Source organism: Myotis lucifugus, unplaced genomic scaffold, assembly GCF_000147115.1.
Source record: "Myotis lucifugus unplaced genomic scaffold, Myoluc2.0 scaffold_88, whole genome shotgun sequence".
NCBI lineage: Eukaryota > Metazoa > Chordata > Mammalia > Chiroptera > Vespertilionidae > Myotis > Myotis lucifugus.
The window spans coordinates 4,652,085-4,675,978 of NW_005871136.1; the positions used below are offsets into that span (position 1 = coordinate 4,652,085).

The 23,894-nt window shown below is 46.7% G+C and overlaps 1 protein-coding gene across 1 annotated transcript; it reads right to left on the reverse strand.

The window, feature by feature from the left end:
- Window positions 1-1,333: 1,333 nt before the first annotated feature.
- On the reverse strand, window positions 1,334-5,433 carry LDHD (lactate dehydrogenase D). Its single transcript, XM_006091233.3, has 11 exons — window positions 5,355-5,433; window positions 4,394-4,506; window positions 4,035-4,176; window positions 3,673-3,814; window positions 3,403-3,562; window positions 2,896-3,095; window positions 2,673-2,801; window positions 2,467-2,594; window positions 1,982-2,072; window positions 1,789-1,900; window positions 1,334-1,700 (listed from the first exon to the last, which is right to left on the reverse strand). Exons 1-11 carry the CDS (start codon window positions 5,427-5,429, stop codon window positions 1,535-1,537), a joined length of 1,458 nt encoding a protein of 485 aa, XP_006091295.1. The 5' UTR covers window positions 5,430-5,433; the 3' UTR covers window positions 1,334-1,534.
- Window positions 5,434-23,894: the final 18,461 nt, after the last annotated feature.

Below are 23,894 nucleotides of genomic sequence, written 5' to 3' on the forward strand. Positions count from 1 at the left end.
TAAAAAAATTTTATCGAAATCCCCCCTCTCTTTGATCTTCATTTTATTACCTTCACTTGGGGGCATGACAGGGAAGATGCAGGTTTGTGGGAGGAAACCCGGGGGGGGGGTTAAATAGCCTGTTTTTCCCTGGACCACTTGAGGCCCACCTGTATGGGGTGGTTTGGGGAGGGACCAACGAGACCTGCCCCACACCACCCCTTGGCACAGCTACTGCTCCCATCCAGGGCAGGGGGGGGGGGGGGTGCAGGGGGGAGGGAGGGGGACAAGTCACAGAGGAGCAAACTCCAGGATCAACCCAGTGTTAGTTAACACAGAGGACAGGTTCCTGGAACAAATAGACTGAGGAGTCACAGAGGGCTACCTCTGCCCAGGGCCTGAACAGCAGATGGGAAGAGGTGAGGGGGTCTAGGGATGGAGGCAGGGAAGGAACTCAGATGGCTTGGAGGGAGAGTGAGGTGTGAAGGAGGGTGCCCCTGCCTGGCTGGCCAAGCCTGTTTCCTTAGGAGCCAGGGGATGAGGGAGTTGGGCCCACACTATACGCTCCTCCGGGGACCTGCAGGGGGGTGGAGAGTTGAGCAATTGGCTTCCAAGGCAGCACTTGCCAACATCCCCTGCCCCCTCCCCTAGGGCTGAGGGCTAAGAGCTAGGCCCCAGCAGTTGATGGGGTGTTGAAGTTTATGGTGCCAGGCGCCCTCTAGTGGGCTCAGGGGGAACAGCTGTCAGGTACCCCAGACGGAAGCTCTGGCCTGGGATCCCAGGGCAGGGCATACCTCCTGGTAGACAGATTCTGACTTTGAGGGCAAAAGAGCTGGGAGTTTAATAAGTCATACCTTGGAGAGGTATGGCACAAGGAGAATAACCTCACTTCCATTTCCAGTGATTCGTAGCAGCTGCTTAAAGGACATGTACAGAATGTTCTAAGGCCCAGTTGGCACTCAGTGTCTGTCTGTCATAAGTGATGTTGACCATGGGCAAGTCCTCAGACCCTGGAGTTCCTGAAGGTGACCTCCCTCTGTAGCCTGAGCACCATCCCCTCCCCAGGCTGCAGTAAGTCAGAGGACAGGTCTGGAACGAGGGATGGGGGTGTCACTGTCCAAATGACCTGGGGGTGCTGAGCAGGAGGCCATTCACAGGTTCTGCCTGCTCACCTCCAGGCAGCCACAAATGGGGTTCAGGTTTATTAGGGCTAAGGGTGCTGAGTTCCTCAGACTTTGTCCCAGGCTCCCAGCAATGGGGAGGCCTTGGTGGAGGGGAGTCATCTCGGTCTTCGGGGTGACCCACAGCACCTCTCCCAGCCAGGACAGGATGTGTAAGAGAGAGAGGAGGCAGCTTCACCAGCTTACACATTTATTGAACCAAAGGCTCCTGGGACAGCAAGAGGACCAGGGAGGGGCCAGGCCTTCAGGCTTCTCTCCCCTCTTCCGGCCTTGAGCTCCAGATAAGAGGCAAAGGCAGAGCTGTTCTGTGGCATGAAGAGTCCAGGCAGGATGTTCCACTGTCTGGGGTTTGTGTGCCAAGTGCTCAGAGCCCCTCACAGCACCTTGCCTGGGTTCATGAGGCCTCGAGGATCCAGTGTGGCCTTGAGCTGCCGCATGGTCTCTATGCCCACGGCTCCTACCTCCTCCTGCAGCAGCTGCCGCTTGCCCAGCCCAATGCCATGTTCCCCTGTGCATGTACCGTGGAGTGCCAGCGCCCGCCTGGGAAGCAGTGAAGAGACCATCAGCGGGGGGCTCCTCCCGCTCCCCTCAGTCTCCCCCACCTCCCTGGCCCGGACTTTGCTCTTACCTGCCCAGCTGGTGTGCAAAGGCCTCAACCCTGCGGAGCTCCTCGGTGTCCTCCGGGTCTACCAGCAGGATGCAGTGGAAGTTGCCGTCGCCCACGTGTCCAACAATGGTTCCTGGAGGCCCAGAGGACCCAGCTGCTGCTCCCAGTCCAGCCTTCCCCCCTCCCCCCTACGCCAGCAGTGGGCAGGCAGCACCTGTGAGCCCCGAGGCCTTCAGGTCCTCCTTGGCCTGTACCAGGATCTCCGGCAGCCGGGAGATGGGCACACAAACGTCAGTGGCATAGCCCTGGAACAGGGGCAGGCCTGTGAGATTCCCCCCTCACCCCCTGCCTGCCCAGAGGTAAGGGGTCACAGGAGTCAAGGTCTAGGGGGCTTGCCTGCTCTCTAGGGCTCGGTTTTCCCTGTACAAGATGATGGCCGGGGTGTGTTCTCCAGACACTGCCAGCCAAGGCTATGTCTTGCTATGTCCCTCCCAACCCCCCTTCCCTGTGCCCACGGCCTGGCCCAATGCAGAGGCCCCTCCTGAGGGTTTGGCAGACGACTGCTTTGCCTCTAATGGCTAAATGGGGGCCGTTCTGCCTGCTGTGGGCTTAGCCTGCTGCTCTGGACACCAAGTTAGTGGGCTGAGCAAAGGGTCCATGGGTGAGCCGTGGGTCCCACTTCCCCTCAGCCCAGCTCACCTTGCAGCCCGGCCGCAGGGCCAGGGCTGCGTACCAAGCATTGTGCCGGGCGGTCCAGAGCCGGCTGCGCTCCTCCGCCTCCTTGGCCCAGGAGAAGTGGAAGGCTCCATTGGACTGGGTGATCTCCTCTGCAGGGGGACGGGGGAATTGACTCCAGACCCTACGCTGGGCAGCCTGTGCCCCTGCCCCCCAGCTCCCCAGCACACCTGTCCGCTGCACCTGCTCCACCAGGGCCTGCTCGGAACCATGGAACTCGAGGAAGAGCGTGGGTGCCACGCAGCAGTCCAGTTTGCTGTACCTGTTGCAGGCGTCCATCATGACCTCATCCAGGAACTCTGGGACCAAGGAGAGGGCAGGTGAAGTGAGGGCTGGTCTTCAAAGGGGGCCTCTTCTGAGAAGCCCACCTGGACTGCCCAGTTCCCGGCTCACCAATGCGGGCCACAGGTATTGCAGCCTGGAGGATGTGCACAGTGCTATCCACGGCCGCCTGGACACTGGGGAACGCACAGGTGGCGGCCACCGTGGCCTCGGGGGCAGGGTGCAGGCGCAGTGTGGCGGCTGTGATGAGGCCCAGGGTTCCCTCTGAGCCCACAAAGAGCCCGGTCAGGTTGTAGCCAGCTGCGCTCTTCCTGGGCCCCGGGGACACACAGGTAGGTGAGTGCCCAGGCCACGTGACAACGGATTTCTGGTGAGAAGTCTGGAGCCAGAAGTTGGGGCGCTGTCCCCAGGCTCCTGCCAGGGCTGGTACTGAGCCCGAGGTTGGGGTTGCCCCCTCGGCTCAGACTGCCATCAAGGCATAAGTTCCCTGGCACAGACGATGTAGGCCTTGTGCAAGAAGAACAAACTCCACCACCATCAGCTTTGTCCCATGCGACCGTTTCAGAAGCCCGGCCGCCTAGGGGAGAGGCGCAATCTCTGTGGGGGGCGGGTGCTCACCGGTAATGACGGCCCTGGCCCGCGGTGTGAAGCAGCTGCCCGCCAGGCAGCACCACCTCCAGGTTCAGCACGTTGTCCCGAATCGTGCCATAGCGCACAGCGTTGGTGCCTGAGGCCCCCGTGGCTGCCATGCCGCAGAGAGAGGCGTCTGCACCTGGGTCTGGAGAGGGCAGGCAGGAGGCAGCCTGGGGCAGACGCCCAAGGGCAGAGGGGACCCCGCAAGCCCCCAAAGAGCCTTGCCTCCAGGGAGCCCTCAGGGTCCCAGCCTACCCACAGGAAACCAGAGGCCACTGTCCCGCAGGTGGGTGTTGAGCGCTTTGCGGGTGACGCCGGGCTCCACCACCACCGAGAAGTCTTCTGTATTCAGCGCCAGGATTCGGTCCATGTGGGTCAGATTGAAGCAGACACCACCCTGGCAGAAGGGGTGCCAGGGGTTGATTGGCCTAGTTTTTCTGCCAGCCACCGGCCCCAGGCCCCAGACCCCCGACCCCCACCTTGAAGCTGACCTCCCAGCAGCCAGACTAGATCCTCAGATGGCAGGTAAGGAGGATTGGACCGGAGCCACCAAGCTGAGTGTGTGTGGGGGGCACAAATGTGACAAGTGTGATGGGACCAGGGAGGGGCCCCCATACCTGCACAGCACAGACTCCGCCCTCCAGCCCAGTGCCTGTGCCAAAGGGGATGATGGGCATGCCTTGGCTGTAGCACAGGGCTGCCAGCTGGCTGACTTGCTCCACATTCTGGGGCCACACCACGGCGTCCGGAGGTTGGCACCTAGAACCAGACCCTCAGCAGTTTAGGGGGGCATGAGACTCCCTGGTCCTGCTCAGGATCCCCAAGGTATTATAGGGCCTGGGGCTGCACATGGGGCTGGGGTATGGAGGAGAGAATGCCAGCGTACCCCAAAACAAGCGGGTGGGGAAGAAGCCAGCCCAGAACCCTCACTCTCGGCCAGGGGGCTCTGACAGAGGAGGGGACCCCCCACACACACCTGTGCATCGACTCATCATGCCCATGTTGTTGTAGGACTGCAGCAGCAGTAGACACATGAGGGCTCCCCACAACTGCCTTCAGAGCCTCCACAAAGTCCTCGCTGAGTTTGCCCTGCAGGGAAGAAACACTTGGGGCCACGGGCCTGCCCCTGGGGCAGGTGGGGGTGAGGGGCTGGAGTGGGAGAGGGGCTGCTAGCATCTCTGGCCTCCTCTGCCTGCCCCCCTGACACTGCCTCCAAGGCCCAGGCCTGGCCAGTGGGCCCCCCAGCAGCAGATCCACTCTGCAGGTACGCCCCTTTCCAAACAGAACCACGGACAGTGTTTTACTTCAGAAAAACTGCCACTGGACGAAAAGAACCAGATTCACTCTACAAAAAGGGTCGTCAGCAAGGTTCCATAACGTAGCCAGTCCTGCCTCAGTGACTTGGAAAGGTTACTCATCTCTGTCCCTTCTCTAAGGCCAGCCAGGCACTGCTCTAAGCACGCCAGGGACAGCGCTTGAGAAAGGAAGGACAGGAAGAAAAAGCTCCATTGCCCACCAACTACAGTGCCCCAGCCCCATTCGGCCCTGCCTGGGGACTTGTAGGGCTCTTAGAGCCTTTCTGGGGCTTTCTGCCCATTTTACAGATGGGCAATCGAGGCCAGCGAGTCAAAGGCAGAGCCTAGCCTAGAACCCAAGTCCTTGCCTCCCAGACACGCTTTCAAAAGGTGTGTATACATCTGGGCGCCCCAAAGGGACACCCTGCAGCCCACAGACCTTTCATTTGGCATCCCCCCTCTCCCTCCCCCCACCACTTTGACAGCTGGGGAGCCTTGGCCAACGCACTCAATACCCATGCTGGACACCAGGTGAACCCATGGATCCTCTGTTCAAGGTCACATGGTGCTGGGGCAGCACAGAGCCTGGTGGGACTTGGCATGTGGGGGGAGCCCACCCTCCAGGGAGCTTTTCCTGCCTACCTGCTTTATCCTGGAGCAGTAACCCCTGCAGGGGAACAGCCCCCAGGCTGCTGTGGCCCGTAGCAGATTGGCCATAGCTGGGCAGTGGCGAAAGGAGTGTGGGCACTTAAGCTGGTAGCTGCACCCGCCCATTGGCTGTGCCCAGGGTGGAGCCTGCTTAAGGTGGCACTCCTTAAGGTGGCGCTGCCAGACCTTGCTAAGTCAGGTGTGCCTGCCAGGATCAGCACTTCTAAAGGAAAGGCTCGCCTAACACGAAGGGAAACAGAATAGCAGGGCTCCCCCTGGTTCTTCAAAGGTAGGCTCCTTGCCATGGCCTTAAAGGTCCTGCCAGTTCCCACTTACCTCTCCATCTACCCCACTTCCTTCCAATCTCCTCTTTGGCCTCTGAGCTCCAGCTTCATATTCCCTTCCTGCATACTCCCAGCTCCAGCCAGGCTCAGGGCCTTGGCCACACCCTTGTCTTTCTCACCCTGCAAGTCTCAGCTCCATTGTCATAGAGTAGGTGAAATCAGGGCTGTGAGGAGGAAAAGTGCAAGGGATGAGATGGAGTAGGGGAGTGAGGCAATCCAGGAAGCCTTCCTGGAAGAGGGGAGCTAAGGATAAACAGCAGTTCACCAGGTAAGTGAAGGAAAAGACTGTTGCATCCCTTTCATCTCCACCCTCCCACTGGGCAGATCCCAGGGCCCTCCTGGATAGTGATGTGGCTTCCGCTTTTGAAAGTATTTCAAGCTCGGTTTTCCTCCCACAGCAAAGTTGAAGGAGCATGTAGCTAACATTATTGTGATAAATCTATTCCTAGTGTTTTTCTTCCTAATCGAATCAGGAATACAAACATCTACTTCGGTCCTTCTCCCCAACCACACTCGAATGAATTCACATTTCCACTCTCAATGTGTGGTTTGTCTCAAAAACAAACAAACAAAAAAAAAAACTCTTTCATAGTTGGCTAGTTCAAATCATGATTCCATGAAAGTCCACTAAATGTATTTGTTTGATGTGTCTCATAAATCTCTTTCAGTCAACAGCAGTTTCCCTCTCCCCGCCTTTTTCCATGCCATTTATTTGTTAAGGAAACTGGGTCACCTGTTCTGTAGAATTTTCCACATTCCGTTTTTGGATGGTTGCATCCTTGTGGTATTGATTCATGTATTTCTCTATCTTGTATTTCTTATAAACTGTTAGATCTAGATGTGGCGCTGTCCAATACAATTTTCTGTGCTGATGGAAAGCTACATCTGTGCTTCCCAATATGGTAGCCATTAGCTGCATGTAGCTAACGGTGTTAGTGCTGTCTATGCTTGGGGAAGAGATGCCAGGTAGAGAGTGTGGCAAACCCTAAAAGAATCGCCATGTAGATCCCTAAGGTCTGGAGCAGGGCCATGCCATCTGCAACAAAGAGCTGTTATACACTATTCAAGAAACTGCCCCTGGCCTACTACTAGGTCCTGGGTAAGATGGTGAATGGGACCCAAGACATCAAGGGACCATGCAGGTCCAAAACAATCCATTATAGAGTCAAAAGAAACAGACAAAATGGGGCACAGGCAGGCCGAAGGGCAAAGTAAGCTCCATAAGTGGGTGGCCAGTCCCCCATGTCACCCACCATTGCCTGGCCAACTCTTCTTCCTCAGCTCATACCTTTGGCCACCCGGGGGGAACCTTTATGACCAGCTGATAGAGGAGGGGAGATTTCACGCTTGATTCCTGAGTGGGTTGGCTCAATATGAGGATGTAAGCTGAAAATGGACTGATGCTGCTGCACAGCCCCACTTAGGGGTAACCCTGAAATCCTCCCAGTTGGCAGAGCTCCAGGTCATGTATCTGGTCATCCCCTTTTGTAGAAAGAAAACTGGCTCGCCAGAAGAGTGTATACGGCCCCATGGGCAATGGTGAATGGCTTGGCTGGTTGGCCAGGAGCCTATGAGGGGAAAGATTAGAAAATTAGGGTCAAGGAGGTTGGAGAAGAGGCATGTAGTTGGAGCAACAGGAGTAGGTACAAAATGAGATCTTTATATCACGTCAGTGCCCACCAGAGAACATCTACGATGCAGGAGACTAAATGAAGTGGAAAGCAGGATTCAACCAGTTGTCACCAGCCATGCTCTCTCAATAACCACCCCAGTGCTGGCATAATGTAGTAGGGATACGGGCTAATAATGGGCCCACCCGCATAGGCACCCGCTCACTAAGACTGATCTAGCTCCTGCTACTGCTGTGGGTCTCCCCTACTGCCACACTGAATCCCCCACACGGCGCCCTTCCTCAGGGAGACCAGCCAGTCAGGGCCCCTGGCAACAAGTTGCTTACATTCCCCTCAGGGAGGGGAGCAGTAGCTCTTGACTGAAATCAACCCAACACATATGGGCAAGCTCTGCCTCTCCTGCCTGCATGGCCTCAGCCAGCCCCCTGTCTGAGGCTCACAGTGTTTGATCCATCAACATGGTATAGTAATAACATCACCTCAGGCCAGGTGACTCACTTTTTAACAAGGAGGTGTAGTAGTGGGATTCATTACCGACCATGGGATTCACTGATCCTAAAGTCTCCCTCACCATCCAGAGCCACTCACCCCACAGAGCAATAGAAGGAATGGCCTTTGGAAGGTGCGGCGAAGGCACCAGCTTAGAGATGCATCCCGTCGACCACAGAGCCGGAAGAGGACAACTTTCTTACATGAGTAACAGATAAAGGGTGAGTATTCATATTATTTGTAAGTTTCTGTTTCGAAAGGATTTTACACTTACAGAAAAATTGCAAAAATAGTAGAGAGGACTCCTATATACTCTTCACTTAGTTGTCACACTAATGTTGATGTCGTAGATAACCATAGTACAAATATCAAAACTAAGAACTGGGAAGGCCCTGGCCACCAGGTACCTTAGTTGTTTGGAACATTGTCCCAATACACCAAGGTTGTGGGTTCAATCCCTGGTCAGGGCACATACATGAGTCAACCAATGAAGGTATAAAGTGGAACAACAAATCTCTCTCTTTCCAAAACAATAATTTTTTAAAAGGAGTTTTTAAAAAAGAACTGGTAAAAAAAAACTAATTGGTACAGTTAGGGAATTGGTACAATACTAAACTACAAATTGGATTTCACCTCTATTTTTCCACTGACATCCTCCTTTTTTGGGGGTGTTTGTTTTGTCCAGGATCTAGTCCAACACCTCACACTGCATTTAGTTGTCTTCTCCAGCAGTTTGCGACAGTTCCTCAGGCTTTCCTTGTCTTTCTGACCTTGACATTTTCTTTTTTGTTAATCTCCACTTGAGAATATTTTTTCCCATTGATTTTTAGAGAGAGTAGAAGCAAAGGGAAGATACACACACAGAGAGAAACAATGATGTAAGAGAGACACACTGATTGGCCCTGGTCAGGTATGGAGACTGCAACCGAGGTATGTGCTCTTGACCGGAATTGAATCTGTGACCCTTCAGTCCACAGGCCGGTGCTCTAACCACTGAGAAAATTAGCTAGGACTTGACCTTGACATCTTCAGTACTAACAGTTCCTTTATAGACTATTCCTCAATTTGGGTTGTCCCACATTTTCTCAAGAGATTGAGGTCTTCGGTAAGAATACCACAGAACTGGCCTGTCCTTCTCAGTGCATCGTATCAGTAGTATAAGAGTTGATATGTCCTGTTATTGTGACATTAACCTTGATCATGTAGTTTAAGTGATGTCTGTGGGGTTTCTGCACTGACCAGTTACTGTTTTTCTCTTTGAATTTAATAAATATATTGGGGTAGATTCTTTAAGACTTTAAGATTGTGTCCAAAGCCAGTCACCAGGCCAGCCTCACCTGAAGAGGTGGGGAAAGAGACTGCACCTTCTGGTAAGAAAACCTGCAAAGTCGTGTTGCAGAGGGCGTGGAGGTAGGTGGGCCCTTCATTGGGGCCACTTCTTTTTCGTAATCAACTCCAAATCCCACTGATATCAAGTACTTCTGATAAAGGAATAAGTTTCCTTCATGCTGTTTGGCAAATGCGACCCAACTGTTGGACACAAAGAAATGACTGTGTCTAAGGGAGGAGAAGGTAATTATTGCCTCAGTGTTCTTCAGGATTGCTTTTCTAGAAAAACAAAATACAAAACCAGTTTCTCATGGCATAAAAGAAGCAAAGGGTTGACTAAGCAAGCCTGGACTGACTAAACCTTGTACCTTGTGAAGAAAGGTTCAGCCGTTGCCACGCTCTTGGGAGGTTATCTCTGAGCGCTTGCAGTATCCTGCCTGAGAAGAGTGTCTCTCTTTACCTGGAGGCCTTGGGCCAGCCAGATAGCCTATGCCAACAATGTGATTTATCCTGGGCGCCTTGGGCCACATGGTATCAGCTTGACCTCTGCCGGGTCTGGAGACCAAGATCCGATGTAGAGGCAGCCAGACACACCTCTGTGACCAAGCCCTAATAAAACCCCTGGACACCACGGCTCTGGTGAGCGTCTGGTTAGCAACACTTCGTATGTGTTGTCACACGTCATCGCTGGGAGAGCTGAGCGCAGCCTGCGCGACTCCACTGAGAGAGGACAACTGGAATCTTGTCCTGGTGTCTCCAGGACCCTGACCTTTGTACCTTTTCCCACTGTGATTTTAGTCTGTATCATTCCACTCAGTAAACTGTAACCAGGAGTATTAACTGCTTGTTGAATTCTCCGAGTCCTTCTAGACTTGCAGGGGTGGGTAACGTCTCACAAGCCATATAAGGCTTGCGAAATCATTTGGTCTGGCCCTGCCAAGGCATTAGGGGTGAGTTCATTAAATGTTTGATCAAACATAGCAGGCTGTGTTTGATTTTTAACTTGATAATTTTGTATGGCCCGCGAATAATGTTATAAATATCCAAATGGCCCTAGGCAGAAAAAAGGTTCCCATAGGGACACCTGGACACAGTCATATTAGCATTTTGAAACCATAAATAGATTATCTTTTTTTTTAAAATGACCTCTGTGCAGAGGCCACATTTGAAACATTTATCTTTTTTTTAAAAAATATATTTTATTGATTTTTTACAGAGAGGAAGGGAGAGGGATAGAGAGTTAGAAACATAGATGAGAGAGAAACATCGATCAGCTGCCTCCTGCACATCTCCTACTGGGGATGTGCCCGAAACCCAGGTACATGCCCTTGACCGGAATCGAACCTGGGACCTTTCAGTCCGCAGGCCAACACTCTATCCACTGAGCCAAACCGGTTTCGGCAATAGATTATCTTTGTCAGAATTAAAACTTGTTGTTTTTATTTTATTTCATGTTTTTATTGATCTTTACAGAGAGAGGAAATGAGAAGGATAGAGAGATAGAAACATCCATGAGAGAGAAACATCATCCATCGGCTGCCCCCTGCATGGCCCCTACTGGGGATCAAGCCCACTACCCAGGCATGTGCCCTGATTGGCAACCGAACTAGTGACCTCTTGGTTCAGGGGTTGAGGCTCAACCACTGAGCCACACTGGCTGGGCAGAATTGTTGACTTCTCCAGGCTTTATTTTTTTCCATTTGTAAACATGTATTTGGACTAAAAGATCCCTGATCCTTTTATCTCTGGTCTACACATAAAATAAGGGAAGCTTTGATTCAAAGGCTTCATTGTCTAATAGTACTTTGCCTGGTAATAGTTATACCTATGTCATCCTGACCTACATGAAGTTATCTCTAAATCCTCTATAAAAACAATACTTACAATACTAACACTTACTCAGAATGACTACGACTCTTTTCCTTCTCAATGTGGAATAAATAGGATAATCTTTAGGTGTTGCTCCACAAGGAGGGGATAGAGCAAGGAACTAGCTGGAGTTCTTTGCATTCCCAAGACCTGGCCAGCAGGAGGAGGGACTGAAGGGGCAGCTACCTCCTCTGGCACTATGCAGGGGCACACCTGTTTCACTCACATGGGCAGCACTGAAAAATGGGGTGATGCTGGTACTGCCCACTCCAGCAGGATGCAGGATGCAGGAGCAGCACTTGTTACACTCAGGTGGACAGGACCACAGGATTGGATGATACTGGTAGTAGTTGGGTTTCAAGCATCGTCAGGTCATTCATCTATTTTTCACCTATGCCAAGCACAGTGCTGGGAAGGCAGAGATAAATGAGAAAGACAGTCCTCGTATGCCCAGAGGATCCTTTCTAAGTCATTGGCCGTGTAAGAATCCTCCATTCATCAGGGAGAAAGATTGACTTGTCAAATGCTCAGTAAAATAACTGGATTTTGCAAGGTTTCAGCTGTTTCATTCCCCAGAGTTAACTTATGTTAAAAATAAAGGAAAGAGCATGAGATATTCACTCTGCTTCGTATCAGGATAATTTTTGCAGGCTTCCTGCTTTGAAATTTTGCCGAGAAAAATAGATTGAAGGCCACTTACGAGAGCCCAAATGAGGAGGGGAGAGCTGTGATTAGGTCTCATTCCTTCCCATCATCTCAGGTATAAAAGGAGGAGGCAGGTCCACTTGCCATGAGGAATTGGTGCTTAGATGGAGTGGTGTTCTCAGACGTTGGAAATAATCCAAGGAAAGGAACATCTGCCAGTAGGGATCTGGTTATGGATCCTAATATCTGATTATGGGGTCTTGGTTCAACCTTATCTGTTCAGTAAAGACTTCCCTATTCGCTCTGTTCAAAAGTGCACCACCACCACCCGCTGCCAGCACTCCTGATACCAGCATTTTAGCAGTGAATGCCACCTGACATGCTGTATTTCACTTAGTGCTTATTGCCTGTCCTCCCGACTAGAATGTAAGCTCACGAGGCGTTCACAGCTGTGCCCTCACACTGTGTCTGCTACCCAGATACTTGACAATCTTGATGGCAGAAATTCTGAATAAAAGAGTAGGAACTAACAACACTAGGGGAGCCCTAGCCAGTTTGCTCAGTGGATAGAGCATCGGCCTGCGGACTGAAGGGTCCCAGGCTGGGCCTTCGGACTGAAGGGTCCCAGGTTCGATTCTGGTCAAGGGCACATGCCAGGGTTGTGGGCCCCATCCCCAGTGTCGGGTGTGCAGGAGGAAGCTGATCAGTGATTCACATCATTGATGTTTCCATCTCTCCCTCTCCCTTCCTTTCTGAAATAAATAAAAATATATTTTAAAAAACAACAACAAACACACATCTGGAGGAGAAACCTGAAGCCATCACTCAATCACTTAAAAAAAGAATCATTGTAAGACCTGGCAAAGAGTGAGGAATCACTGCTAAAATTTGGCCAAAATTTCTTAAACATCGACCTTCTCAAGTTCAGAGTCCAGATGAAAGAACAAAAATTGATAATTAAAATTTAAGGTCATCAGGAAAATCCAGATTGCCTGGAAATTCTTCAGAATAAACAACCCAGTGTTTTCAGCATATAAATGGCAAAGAAAACCATTTCATTAGTCCTTTCAAAATATACATAATTTTTATAAAAATGGAATCACATTCTATCTACTCTTCTTTGATCTACATTTTTTAAATATATTTTATTGAATTTTTACAGAGAGGAAGGGAGAGAGAGAGTTAGAAACATCGATGAGAGAGAAACATCGATCAGCTGCCTCCTGCACATCTCCCACTGGGGATGTGCCCCCAACCAAGGTACATGCCCTTGACCGGAATCGAACCTGGGACCTTTCAGTCCACAGGCTGACGCTCTATCCACTGAGCCAAACTGGTTTCGGCTGATCTACATTTTTGAAAAATTCCTGAATTAGATACTTCTGCCATGTAGTTAGTATACATTATCATTTTCATTGTCTCCCCAAATTCTATTTACCTATCACACAATTTATTTTACTTTTTTCTATTGAAAGGTTTTTAGATTGTTTCCAATGTTTTGCAAATATAAGTTGCAATGTGAGAATATTCTGTACATGCACTTTTGAACTAGATTAAAGGCTATGATAATTTAAAAAAAAATTTAAAATATATTTTTTTATTGATTTTTTACAGAGGAAGGGAAAGGGATAGAGAGTCCGAAACATCGATGAGAGAGAAACATCAATCAGCTGCCTCCTGCACACTCCCCACTGGGGATGTGCCCGCAACCAAGGTATATGCCCTTGACCGGAATCGAACCTGGGACCCTTGAGTCCGCAGGCCAATGCTCTATCCACTGAGCCAAACCAGTCAGGACGATAATTTAAAATTTTGATACAATAAAACCTTCAGAAAGATTTTAGTAGTATAGTCCTATTAGGATTGTATAAAAAAATATTTTTCCTAATTGTTCCAACCCTGGGTATCAATATATTGGCCAAACTTATACCATGATATAACATATGTTATAATATTGTTCTTTTATTTTTAGCAAAGAGAAACATTTGTGACACCTTTATTGTTCTATGTATTTCTTTTTAAATTGGCTATTTATAACCTTATCTTATTTTTCTTATTGGGGTTAAATTAAGTTTCAAGAAGAGTTTATAGGGGTTGTGAACACACAATGCAATAACAACTGATGTATTAGAGAACTGTACCCCTAAAACCTATATAGTTTTATTAATCAATATAACCCCAATAAATTAAAATTTTAATAAGAGTAAAAAAAAGGAATTTATAAATTAAGGCTATCTTTTTTCTTGCATACATGTAACTCATATATTTTCCCAGTTTGTCTTTAACTTTGCTTATAGCATGTTTTTTTCAAAATTTAACTTTTTTCTATAGTTGAATTTGTCAGTTATTTCCTTTATGAATTCTGCTTTGGTTTTTTTGTTGTTTTTTTTACAAAACTGTTAGATTGTTCTTACCATATGACCTAACAATTGTCATCCTTGATATTTATCCAAATGAATAACTTATTTTATGTGCACAGAAGACCCTGTGTATGATTATAGCAGCTTTATTCATAATTGTCAAAACTTGATAGTAACCAAGATGTCCAATAGGTGAATGGATTAATTGTAGTATATCTAGAGGAAACGAGCTATTAATCCTTAAATGCATATACTAAGTAAAGAAACCAATCTGAAAAGACTACATACTGTATGATTCCAACTATCTAACGTTCTGGAAAAGGCAAAAACTGTGAAGAAAACAGATTAGCCAAGGGCTCAGGGAGAAAGAGGGAGAAATGAATAGATGGAGCACGGGATTTTTAGGGCAGTGGAACTATTCTGATACTATAGTGGTGGATACATGTCATTTCATATTTATCAAAACCCATAGAATATATGACCCCAAGAGTGGACCCTCATGTAGACTATTGACTTTGGGTGATGTGTCAGTATACATTGGGTTGTAACAAATGTTCCACTCTAGTAGGGGATGCTAATAGTGGAGGAGGCTCTACATGTGTGGGGAAAGGTGGTATCTGGAACTTTATGTACTATTTTTCCCTCAAATTTTACTGTGAACCTAAAACTGCTCTAAACAAAGTAAAAAAGCTAGTTGCAGCACATAATAGCTTTATGGCCAATGCTATTTTAAAGGTGTGAACTTAACAGTTATCTTTGAAAAGTGAGATTATGAGTATTTGCGCTTTTTTTTTCTTTTATTTTATACATAGATTCTATTTTAAATACAGATATCGTAGATTACCTGTGTAACCTTTAAAAGGCAGGTTTTTGCACTGGGGGGGGGGGGGGAAGATAGTGACTGTAACTCATAACCTGACCTGGACGAAATGAACAGTCCAAGCCAAGGGATTATCTTGGTCAGCGCTCCTCCCAGCGGGCTAAGCCAGGCGAAGACTTTCCTGAGAGTCCCTAGAGCATGGCCCCGCGGGCTTATGGGAAACGTAGTTTCGGAGATGGCTGGACCGGTCCTCGGAGGACCCTGGGATGGCTAGCAGCCGCTGCATCTGCGCATGTGCGAGGCTGTGAGCGCACCGGCGGCCGCCCTTCCCCCACCTCCAGCCGCGAGTGGGTGACAGGGCCCTGGGTTTCCACGTATCTTCGCCGCCCCGCGCTGTGACCGGGCCTGGCACTGAGCCACGAGTGGAGACTGGCCCCTCTAGGTATGAGGGAGGCTGACAGGCAGCTCCGTGGGGCCGGGGGGCCGAGAGGAAGGAGATGAGGGATGGGCTCGTGCCCACGCGGGGTGGGAGCCCAAACTTCGGCGACTCGCTGGGGGCGGTGACCCTTGGGGCGGCCGCCGGGCGCTCTCCTCGGCGCGGGGTTGGCAGGGCTCGCCCCGCCGGACGTGCAGGGGCGGGGACGGCGGAGGGGGAGGGTGGCAGCGGGGCTCGCCTTCCTCCCTTTGTCCGGAGAAGCGCCTCGGACTGCGGCGAGGGGCCGGCGGGGCGGGAGGGAGTCCGGAAGTCCGGCCGGACGCGCGCGACTAGGCCGGCGGGTGCGCGGCGAGGCTGGGGGCGGGGCCGGACACACCTGGCCGCGCTCACGTGCCACGTGCTGCGTGCGGCGGCCTCGCGGGCTGGTGGGAGGATTGAAAGCTCCGGCCAGTGCCCCGGTGCGCACGAGCCGCGCCTGGAGAGCCCCGACCCCTTTGCAGGAGCCTTTCCGGCTGAGTGTTCACCTGACCCGCGCCCCTACCCGGGACTTGGCTGGCGTCCCAGGCTCAGCCGAAGGGAGAAGGGCCGCTCAGAGGGGAAGGGACTTGCGCAGGTCGCGCGGCAGCTGGTCCTAGGTGATCTGAGGGGCGAGTCACTTCATTTGCCTTTGACTCTGCTCCCTGGTAGGTTTTGCTATGCAGGCGTTTTGAGTTTCTCTCCAGTTGAGTTTACTGCTCTTGCCTTTTATGGCACCCAAAGCCTTCACTACTTTGGGATTATACAAGTTTTCTGATGATTCCCAGTGGGACTTTAGAATCCTGTGGTGGTTGTTTCTTTTTTTTTCCCCAAATTGCTGATACTTTTATTGGGATCCCGGTAATGGTTACATTAAATTAGGGGAATGTACACCTTTATGTGTTGGGTCTTACTAGTGTAGACCCATTTGTTCAAGTTCTCTTTTATTTTTAACCCCCACCCCCAGCAGTATTTTAAACTTTTTAGAAAATAATTGCGTTTTTCTTAACTTTACTCTTATGTAGTATTTCTATGCTATGAAGATGGAATTTTTCCATTTATCTTTTTTCTCTTGTATTTGCTATTTCCCATTTTTTAAGTTTGTGTATTTGAGATTTTCCCCTTTTTTCCCCCTTCATTAGTGTGGTTATCTGTTTTATCCACGTAAGAAACGTTCAAACCTGTAGAGAATTTTTGTGAGTTTATTTGAGCCAAGCTGTCGATAATTGCCAGGAAGCAAAATCTCAACAGACTGAGAAAATGCTCCAGAGAATGGCAGTTTTGCATCTTATTTTATACTGGGATTGGATAAAAAGTAAAATGATAAACACATCTTTTACATAAGTGGGTATAGGATAGTAAACAGTCAAAATTAACATGATAACAATAACAATGAGAGGATTTTTGGTCTCTGCTTTGGTGCATTGGTTGTGCCCTAATGAGTCTGGAAAAAGGGAGGTATATATAAAAAAAAAAAAAGTCCTAGCTGGTTTGGCTCAGCGGATAGAGCATCGACCTGCAGACTGAGGGGTCCCAGGTTCCACTTGCCCGGGTTTCTGGCTGGATCCCCAGTAGGGGGTGTGCAGGAGGCAGCCAATCAATGATTCTCTCTCATCATTGATATTTTTATCTCTCTCTCCCCTCTCCCTTCCTCTCTGAAATCAATAAAAATATATATTTTTTTAAAAGAAAAAGTAAAAGGGAGTTTACCCTGACATCCCAAAGGTATGTTATGGTAGATGCAAAAAGACAATAGACAGATTTAATTAAGGTAAAGATTGACTTTTGTCAGGGAAGATTCTAGCCTAGAGAACATGACTACCTTTTAGAAACTCCTTTTAGTTAGAAAGTATTTCTTTAAATATATTTTTATTGATTTCAGAGAGGAAGGGAGAGGGAGTGAGAGATAGAAACATCAATGATGAGAGAGAATCACTGATTGGCTACCTTCTGCACTCGCCCCACTGGGGATCCAGCCCGCAACCCAGGCATGTGCCCTTGACCGGAATTGAACATGGGACCTTCAGTCCTCAGGCCAATGCTCTATCCACTGAGCCAAATTGGCTTGGGCAGTGATGTGATATTTTTAAATAACCAGCTTTTGGTTTCATTGAATTTCCCTATTTTTCTGTTTTCAGTGTCATTGATTTCTGCTCTTACCTTTATTATTTCCTTCCTTATGCTTGCTTTGGGTTAAGTTTACCTTTTTTTTTCTTTTCTTTTTTCTTAAGGTGGAAGCTGAGGTCACTGAAACCTTTTTTCTTTTCTTATAGAAATAGTTTAATGCTATAACTGTCCCTCTAAATACTGCTGTAGCTACATCTCTCAAATTTTTATATATTCTGTTTTCATTTCTATTAAATTCTGTGTATTTTTTTAAACATCCCTTGTGATTTTCTTTTCATCCATTGGTTATTTAGAAGTCTGTTGTTTAATTTCCAAGTATTTGGGGATTTTCCAGATCTCTTTCTATTAATGATTTCTACTTTAATTCTGTTTTTTAAAGAATATACTCTCAAATTTCAGTTCTTTTTTGTTAATCAATTCTTTAAAATATATATATATTTTATTGATTTTTTACAGAGAGGAAGGAAGAAGGATAGTTAGAAACATCAATGAGAGAGAAACATCGATCAGCTGCCTCCTGCACACCCCCTACTAGGGATGTGCCTGCAACCAAGGTACATGCCCTTGATTGGAATCGAACCCGGGACCCTTGAGTCCACAGGCCGACGCTCTATCCACTGAGCCACACTGGTTAAGTCAAATTTCAATTCTTTAAAACTTATTGAGGTTGGCCCTAGCTGGATAGTTCAGTTGGTTAGAGCATTGTCCTCATATATGCCAAGATTTGGGGTTTGATTTCCAGTCAGGGCTCATACAAGAGCAATGAATGCATAAATAAATGGAACAACAAATTGATCGATCTCTCTCTCTCTCTCTTTTCCCTCTCCTTCCTCTCCCCTCCACCCCCTAAAAATCAATCAGTAAATTAATTTTAAAAAACTTTGAGGTTTGTTTTATGGTCAAGAATATGGTTTATTTTGGTGACTGTTTCATATGTACTTTAATGATTATTGTACTGTCAGTGGAGTCTTCTAGAAATACTAAATGGGTTAGGGTAGTTGATACTGTGGTTCAGTTCTTCTGTATCCTTAGTGGTTTTCTATCTGTTCTGTCACTGAGAAAAAAGTATTGACATCTCCAACTATAATTATGGATTTATCAATCTTTCCTTTTTTTAATCATGTTTCTTGTGTTTTGAAATTCTTCTGTTAGATACATACACATTTAGGATTATTCTGTCTTAATGGTGATTTGACACATTTATTATTATGAACTATCACTCTTTATCCCTCGTAATCCTTTTGAAATTTATTCTGTCTGGTATTTATATAATCATTATAGCTTTTTTTCTTTGGATCTGCAAGGTATATCTTTTTTCATCCTTTTACTTTTGACCTAGTTATGTTTTTATATTTAAAACAGTCTGCTTATATACAGCACATAATTTGGCATTGCTTTTTTTATTGATAACCTTTGTCATTTAATTGGTGTGTTTATACCAGTTGTTGATGTATGTGGCTGGATTAAAATCAACCATCTTGCTAGCTTTTTTCTACTTGTCCCATCTAGTCTTTGCTCCTATTTTCCTCTTTTTCTGACTGCTTTTGGACTTTGTGAGTACTTTTTATGATTTCATTTTTTTCTCACCATCTGCTTATCATTTATACCGCTTTAAAAATTTTTTCTGTGGTAATCACAGTGCACCTTTAAATAATATTATGCTGTGTAATGTAAGATCCTTAAAATAGTACACTCGCAATTTCATTACCTCACTCTTTGTGCTATTATTTATCTTTATTTATTTATTTTAAAAATATATTTTATTGATTTTTTACAGAGAGGAAGGGAGAGGGATAGAGAGTTAGAAACATCGATGAGAGAGAAACGTCGATCAGCTGCCTCCTGCACACCCTCTACTGGGGATGTGCCCACAACCAAGGTACATGCCCTTGACCGGAATCAAACCCAGGACCCTTCAGTCCGCAGGCCTACGCTCTATCCACTGAGCCAAACTGGTTAGGGCTATCTTTATTTTTAACCATCGGGGAGATCTTTATTTCTTTGTGTAGATCCAGGTTTCTGTCTGGTATCATATTCCTTCTATCTGAAGAATTTGTTTAAATAAAATATTTCTTATAGTACAGGTCTATTGTAATGAATTCTGTTTTTGCTTATTTAAAAAGTATTTTATCTCTTTTATTTTGAAAGATATATTTGCTGGGTATAGAAATCTGGTTGATAGGTGTTTTTTGTTTTCTTTTAAAGCACTTTAAAGATGTCAGTATATTGTTTTCTGACTTGTATATTTTCTGATGAAAATGGCTGTGATTATTTCTTCCTCTGTATACAGTATGCCTATTTTTTGTCTGGCTACTTTCAAGACTTCCTCTTTGACTTTGGTTTTCAGTGGTCTGACTATGATGTGTCCTCGTGTGTCTTTGTTTTGTGTGTGTGTGTGTGTGTGTGTGTGTGTGTGTGTGTTTGGGGGGTAGCCTGTTTGGATAAATTGTCTGAGCTTCTTGGATCTGTGATTTGATATTCATTATTTTTGGAAAATTCTTGGCAATTAATGTCTTTAAATATTTCTGTCCCATTTTTTTCCCCTCCTTTTGGGATTCCAATGACATGTTTGTTAGGTCATTGAATATTGTGCCGCAGTCCTTGGATACTATGTCCTTTTATTTTTTTCTTCCATTTTCTCTTTTTATTTCAGTTTGGGTAATTTTTTAAACTTATCTTAAGATTTCCTCAGTTTAATAATGAGCCTGTTGAAGGTATTCTTTCAACTTGGTTACTATTTTTCTTCCTTAGCATTTCATCTGATTCCTTTCTTGCAGTTTCCGTCTCTCCTGAAATTCACTGTTTTTTCATGTTGTGGATAACCTTTCCTATTAAAGCCTTTAATATATGAGTTATATTTGTTTTAAATTCCCTGTCTATTTTTATTAGTTGAGGTTTCTGTTGATTACTTTTTCTCTTGATAGTGGGTGTTTTTACTCATGCCTTTTCAGGTGTGTCATAATGTGTGATTGGAGGTGAATGCCGCCAGTATGATCCTTTCTGCCCCTTTTTGGTGTTTTTAAATATATATATTTGTATTGATTTCAGAGTGGAAGGGGGGGAGAGAGAGAGAGAGAGAGACACACACACATCAATGTTGAGAGAGAATCATTAATCGGCTGCCTCCCTCAACCTGGGCATGTGCCCTGACTGGAATCTAACTGTGACTTCCTGGTTCATAAGTGGATGTTCAACTACTGAACCACACCAGCCGGGCTTTCTGCCCCTTTTGAAGAGGCAAAGTGACTATCCCAGGAGGTGGTGTTTTCCCAGGTGACGTGCAGGGATTTCTTGGAGTTCTGAAGCAGTTCATATCTTTAATAACAATACCTTCCTTTTTGCTTTATTCCAGGTCTGCCTTCATATCTGTGCCTTTACCTAAAAGCTACAGAAAATGAACAAATCCCAGGTGAGTTGTTTATTCCCAGTTTTGTTTTTTTAGTACATTTGAGGAAGTTTATAAGGATTCAGAATATGAAACAGGAAAGTATAGATGAGTGAAATGCAAGGAAAACAGAGTAAATACAATACCAGCAGCTGAAAAGCAAACCAAGTTAATTAAATGCCTTACATTGGTTATGAATACCATTTTCTTGGTTGTCTAGCGTTAGGTCTGAAGAAATTTTATAGATCATTTAGATGGTGTTTTTGACAGCATCTGCAGAAACAACCCAAATTAAAAGGGTTATTAATTTGTCTATGGTTATTTCATGTACCATTCTTCAGTACAAATGCAGAATTTTATTATGTGTATTTTATTCTTCTAATCAAATAAGCATGATGCAGAAAACTCAGTAAATATTTGGGTGTGTATTTAAATTCTCCTCTAACCTCCACAAGTTTCATTGTTACTACTTTTTTTTTTTAATTAATCTTAATTGTTCAGATTATTACAGTTGTTCCTCTTTTTTCCCCCCATAGCTCCCCTCCACCCGGTTCCCACCCCACCCTCCGCCCTCACACCCCCCACTGTCCTCATCCATAGGTGTACGATTTTTGTCCAGTCTCTTCCCGCACCCCCCACACTTCTTTCCCCCCCGAGAATAGTCAGTCCACTCCCTTTCTATGCCCCTGACTCTATTATATTCACCAGTTTACTCTGTTCATCAGATTATTTATTCACTTGATTTTTAGATTCACTTGTTGATAGATGTGTATTTGTTGTTCATAATTTGTGTCTTTTCTTTTTTTTCTTCTTCCTCTTCTTAAAGGATACCTTTCAGCATTGCATATAATACTGGTTTGGTGGTGATGAATTCCTTTAGCTTTTTCTTATCAGTGAAGCTCTTTATCTGACCTTCAATTCTGAATGAGCTTTGCTGGCTAAAGTAATCTTGGTTGTAGGTTCTTGGTATTCATCACTTTGAATATTTCTTGCCACTCCCTTCTGGCCTGCATAGTTTCTGTTGAGAAATCAGCTGACAGTTGTATGGGTACTCCCTTGTAGGTAACTGAGTTTCTTTCTCTTGCTGCTTTTAAGATTCTCTCTTTGTCTTTTGCCCTTGGCATTTTATGATGTGTCTTGGTGTGGTCCTCTTTGGATTCCTCTTATTTGGGGTTCTCTTTGCTTCCTGGACTTGTAAGTCTATTTCTTTGACTAGGTAGGGGAAGTTTTCTGTCATTATTTCTTCAAATAGGTTTTCAATATCTTGCTCTCTCTCTTCTTCTGGCACGCCCATAATTCGGATGTTGGTACGCTTGAAGTTGTCCCAGAGGCTCCTTACACTATCTTCATATTTTTGGATTCTTTTTTCTTTTTGTTTTTCCTGTTGGGTGTTTTTTGCTTCTTCGTATTTCAAATCTTTGACTTGATTCTTGCGATCTTCTAGTCTGCTATTGGAACCCTGTGTAATATTCTTTATTTCAGTCAGTGTATGCTTAATTTCTAGTTGGTCCTTTTTCATAACCTCGAGGGTCTCACTAAGTTTATCGGCGGTTTCTAGAGAATTCTTGAAAAACTTTAAAAGTGTGGTTTTGAACTCTATTCAGTAGTTTGCTTTCCTCCATTTTTGTCATTTGTGACCTGTTTCTTTGTCTCTGCATTTTTTATGCTTCCCTGTGTTGATAGAGTGGCTTTCTGTGCTAGGTGTCCTATAGGGCCCAGTGGCTCAGCCTCCCCAATTACCTGAGGTGGACACTCTTGGTGCACCCCTTTGTGGGCTTTGTGCACAGTCTTTTTGTAGTTAAGCCTTGATTGATGTAGGTATCACTGGGAAGAATTGACCTCTAGGCCAGTTGGCTGTGAGAATCAGCTGTGTTTGCAGTGGGAGAACTTCTGTGCTGGAGACACCCTTCTGGGGCAAGACTTGCTTCAGTGGGGCTTTGGTGCTCACTGAGTCTGCCCCCAGAGTGTGTCCCTTATGGATCTGAGGAGTTGTAATCTGGATGGTCCCACTCTGACCACTGGGTACACGGGCTCTTGGATCTCTAAGGAGGCGCTAATTTAGCCGCTGCCTGAGGCTACCCAGCAGGAGCCCAGCTGTGAAGCATTGCAAGCTGCTGTGGGGCCTTTGGCCTTCTTTTGGAAGTTCTGGGTTTCTCTGACCTAGCTGCAGTTTGTTAGGTAATTTTCAGATTGCAAAGGGCCAGGTCTTTCATATGCAAAAGCCTCTGCGCACAGCTCAGGTGGGGCGGGGTCTCTGGGGATCAACAGGGCGGAGCAAGCAGCTATGGCTGCTCCTCAGTCCTGCCCTAGGAGGCCCCGGGTCTCAGTGTCCTGGTAATTGCTGCAAGTACCTCTGAGAGAAAGCCGCTCTCAAGTTCCGACCGATGCCAGACAGTCCAGTTTCTCCTGTATGAATCTGGGTCCCCAGAGACTCACCCGAAACTGGAGTTCAGAGCAGTCAGGAGCTTGAGACTCCCTCCCGATTGAAAAAGACAACCGTGTCCTCAGCTGCCAGCCCTTTCCACGTGCGCCTCCGTACCTCTGCACTTTACTTCCGCACCTCCTCTGAGTCTCAGTGTGCTTTTCTCTTTCCTTCTAGTTGTAGAATTTCCATTCAGCCAGCCTTCCTGTGGTTCTGGATGATGTCCGTTTTGTCTTTTAGTTGTATTTTTGAAGTGGTTGTGCGAGGCAGCAATTTCAGGTGTTTACCTATGCCGCCATCTTGGTTTCTCCTAAAATGATGGTCTTACTGGGGAGCAAGCAGTGTAGCAAAACTTATCAAGCACAAATCTAATGTCTAGAAATTTTGCTGGTATTGGATAAAGGCTTCTAGGAGATGAGCTGAATAGTCTCTGAATTTACAAAAATTTTTATTGAAGTCATTGTCATTGGCAAGGTCATGAGAAACAGGAAAACATAAGATTGAACCATCTGGCAGGGTCATAGTGTGGATCAGGTCCGGCAGGAATATAATTAGAGTGAATGGGCTGCTCTTTAGTCTTTGACTAGAGGCCTGGTGCGCGAATTCGTGCACCAGTGGGGTCCCTCAGCCTGGCCTGCGGAATCAGGCCTAAACTGGTTCTC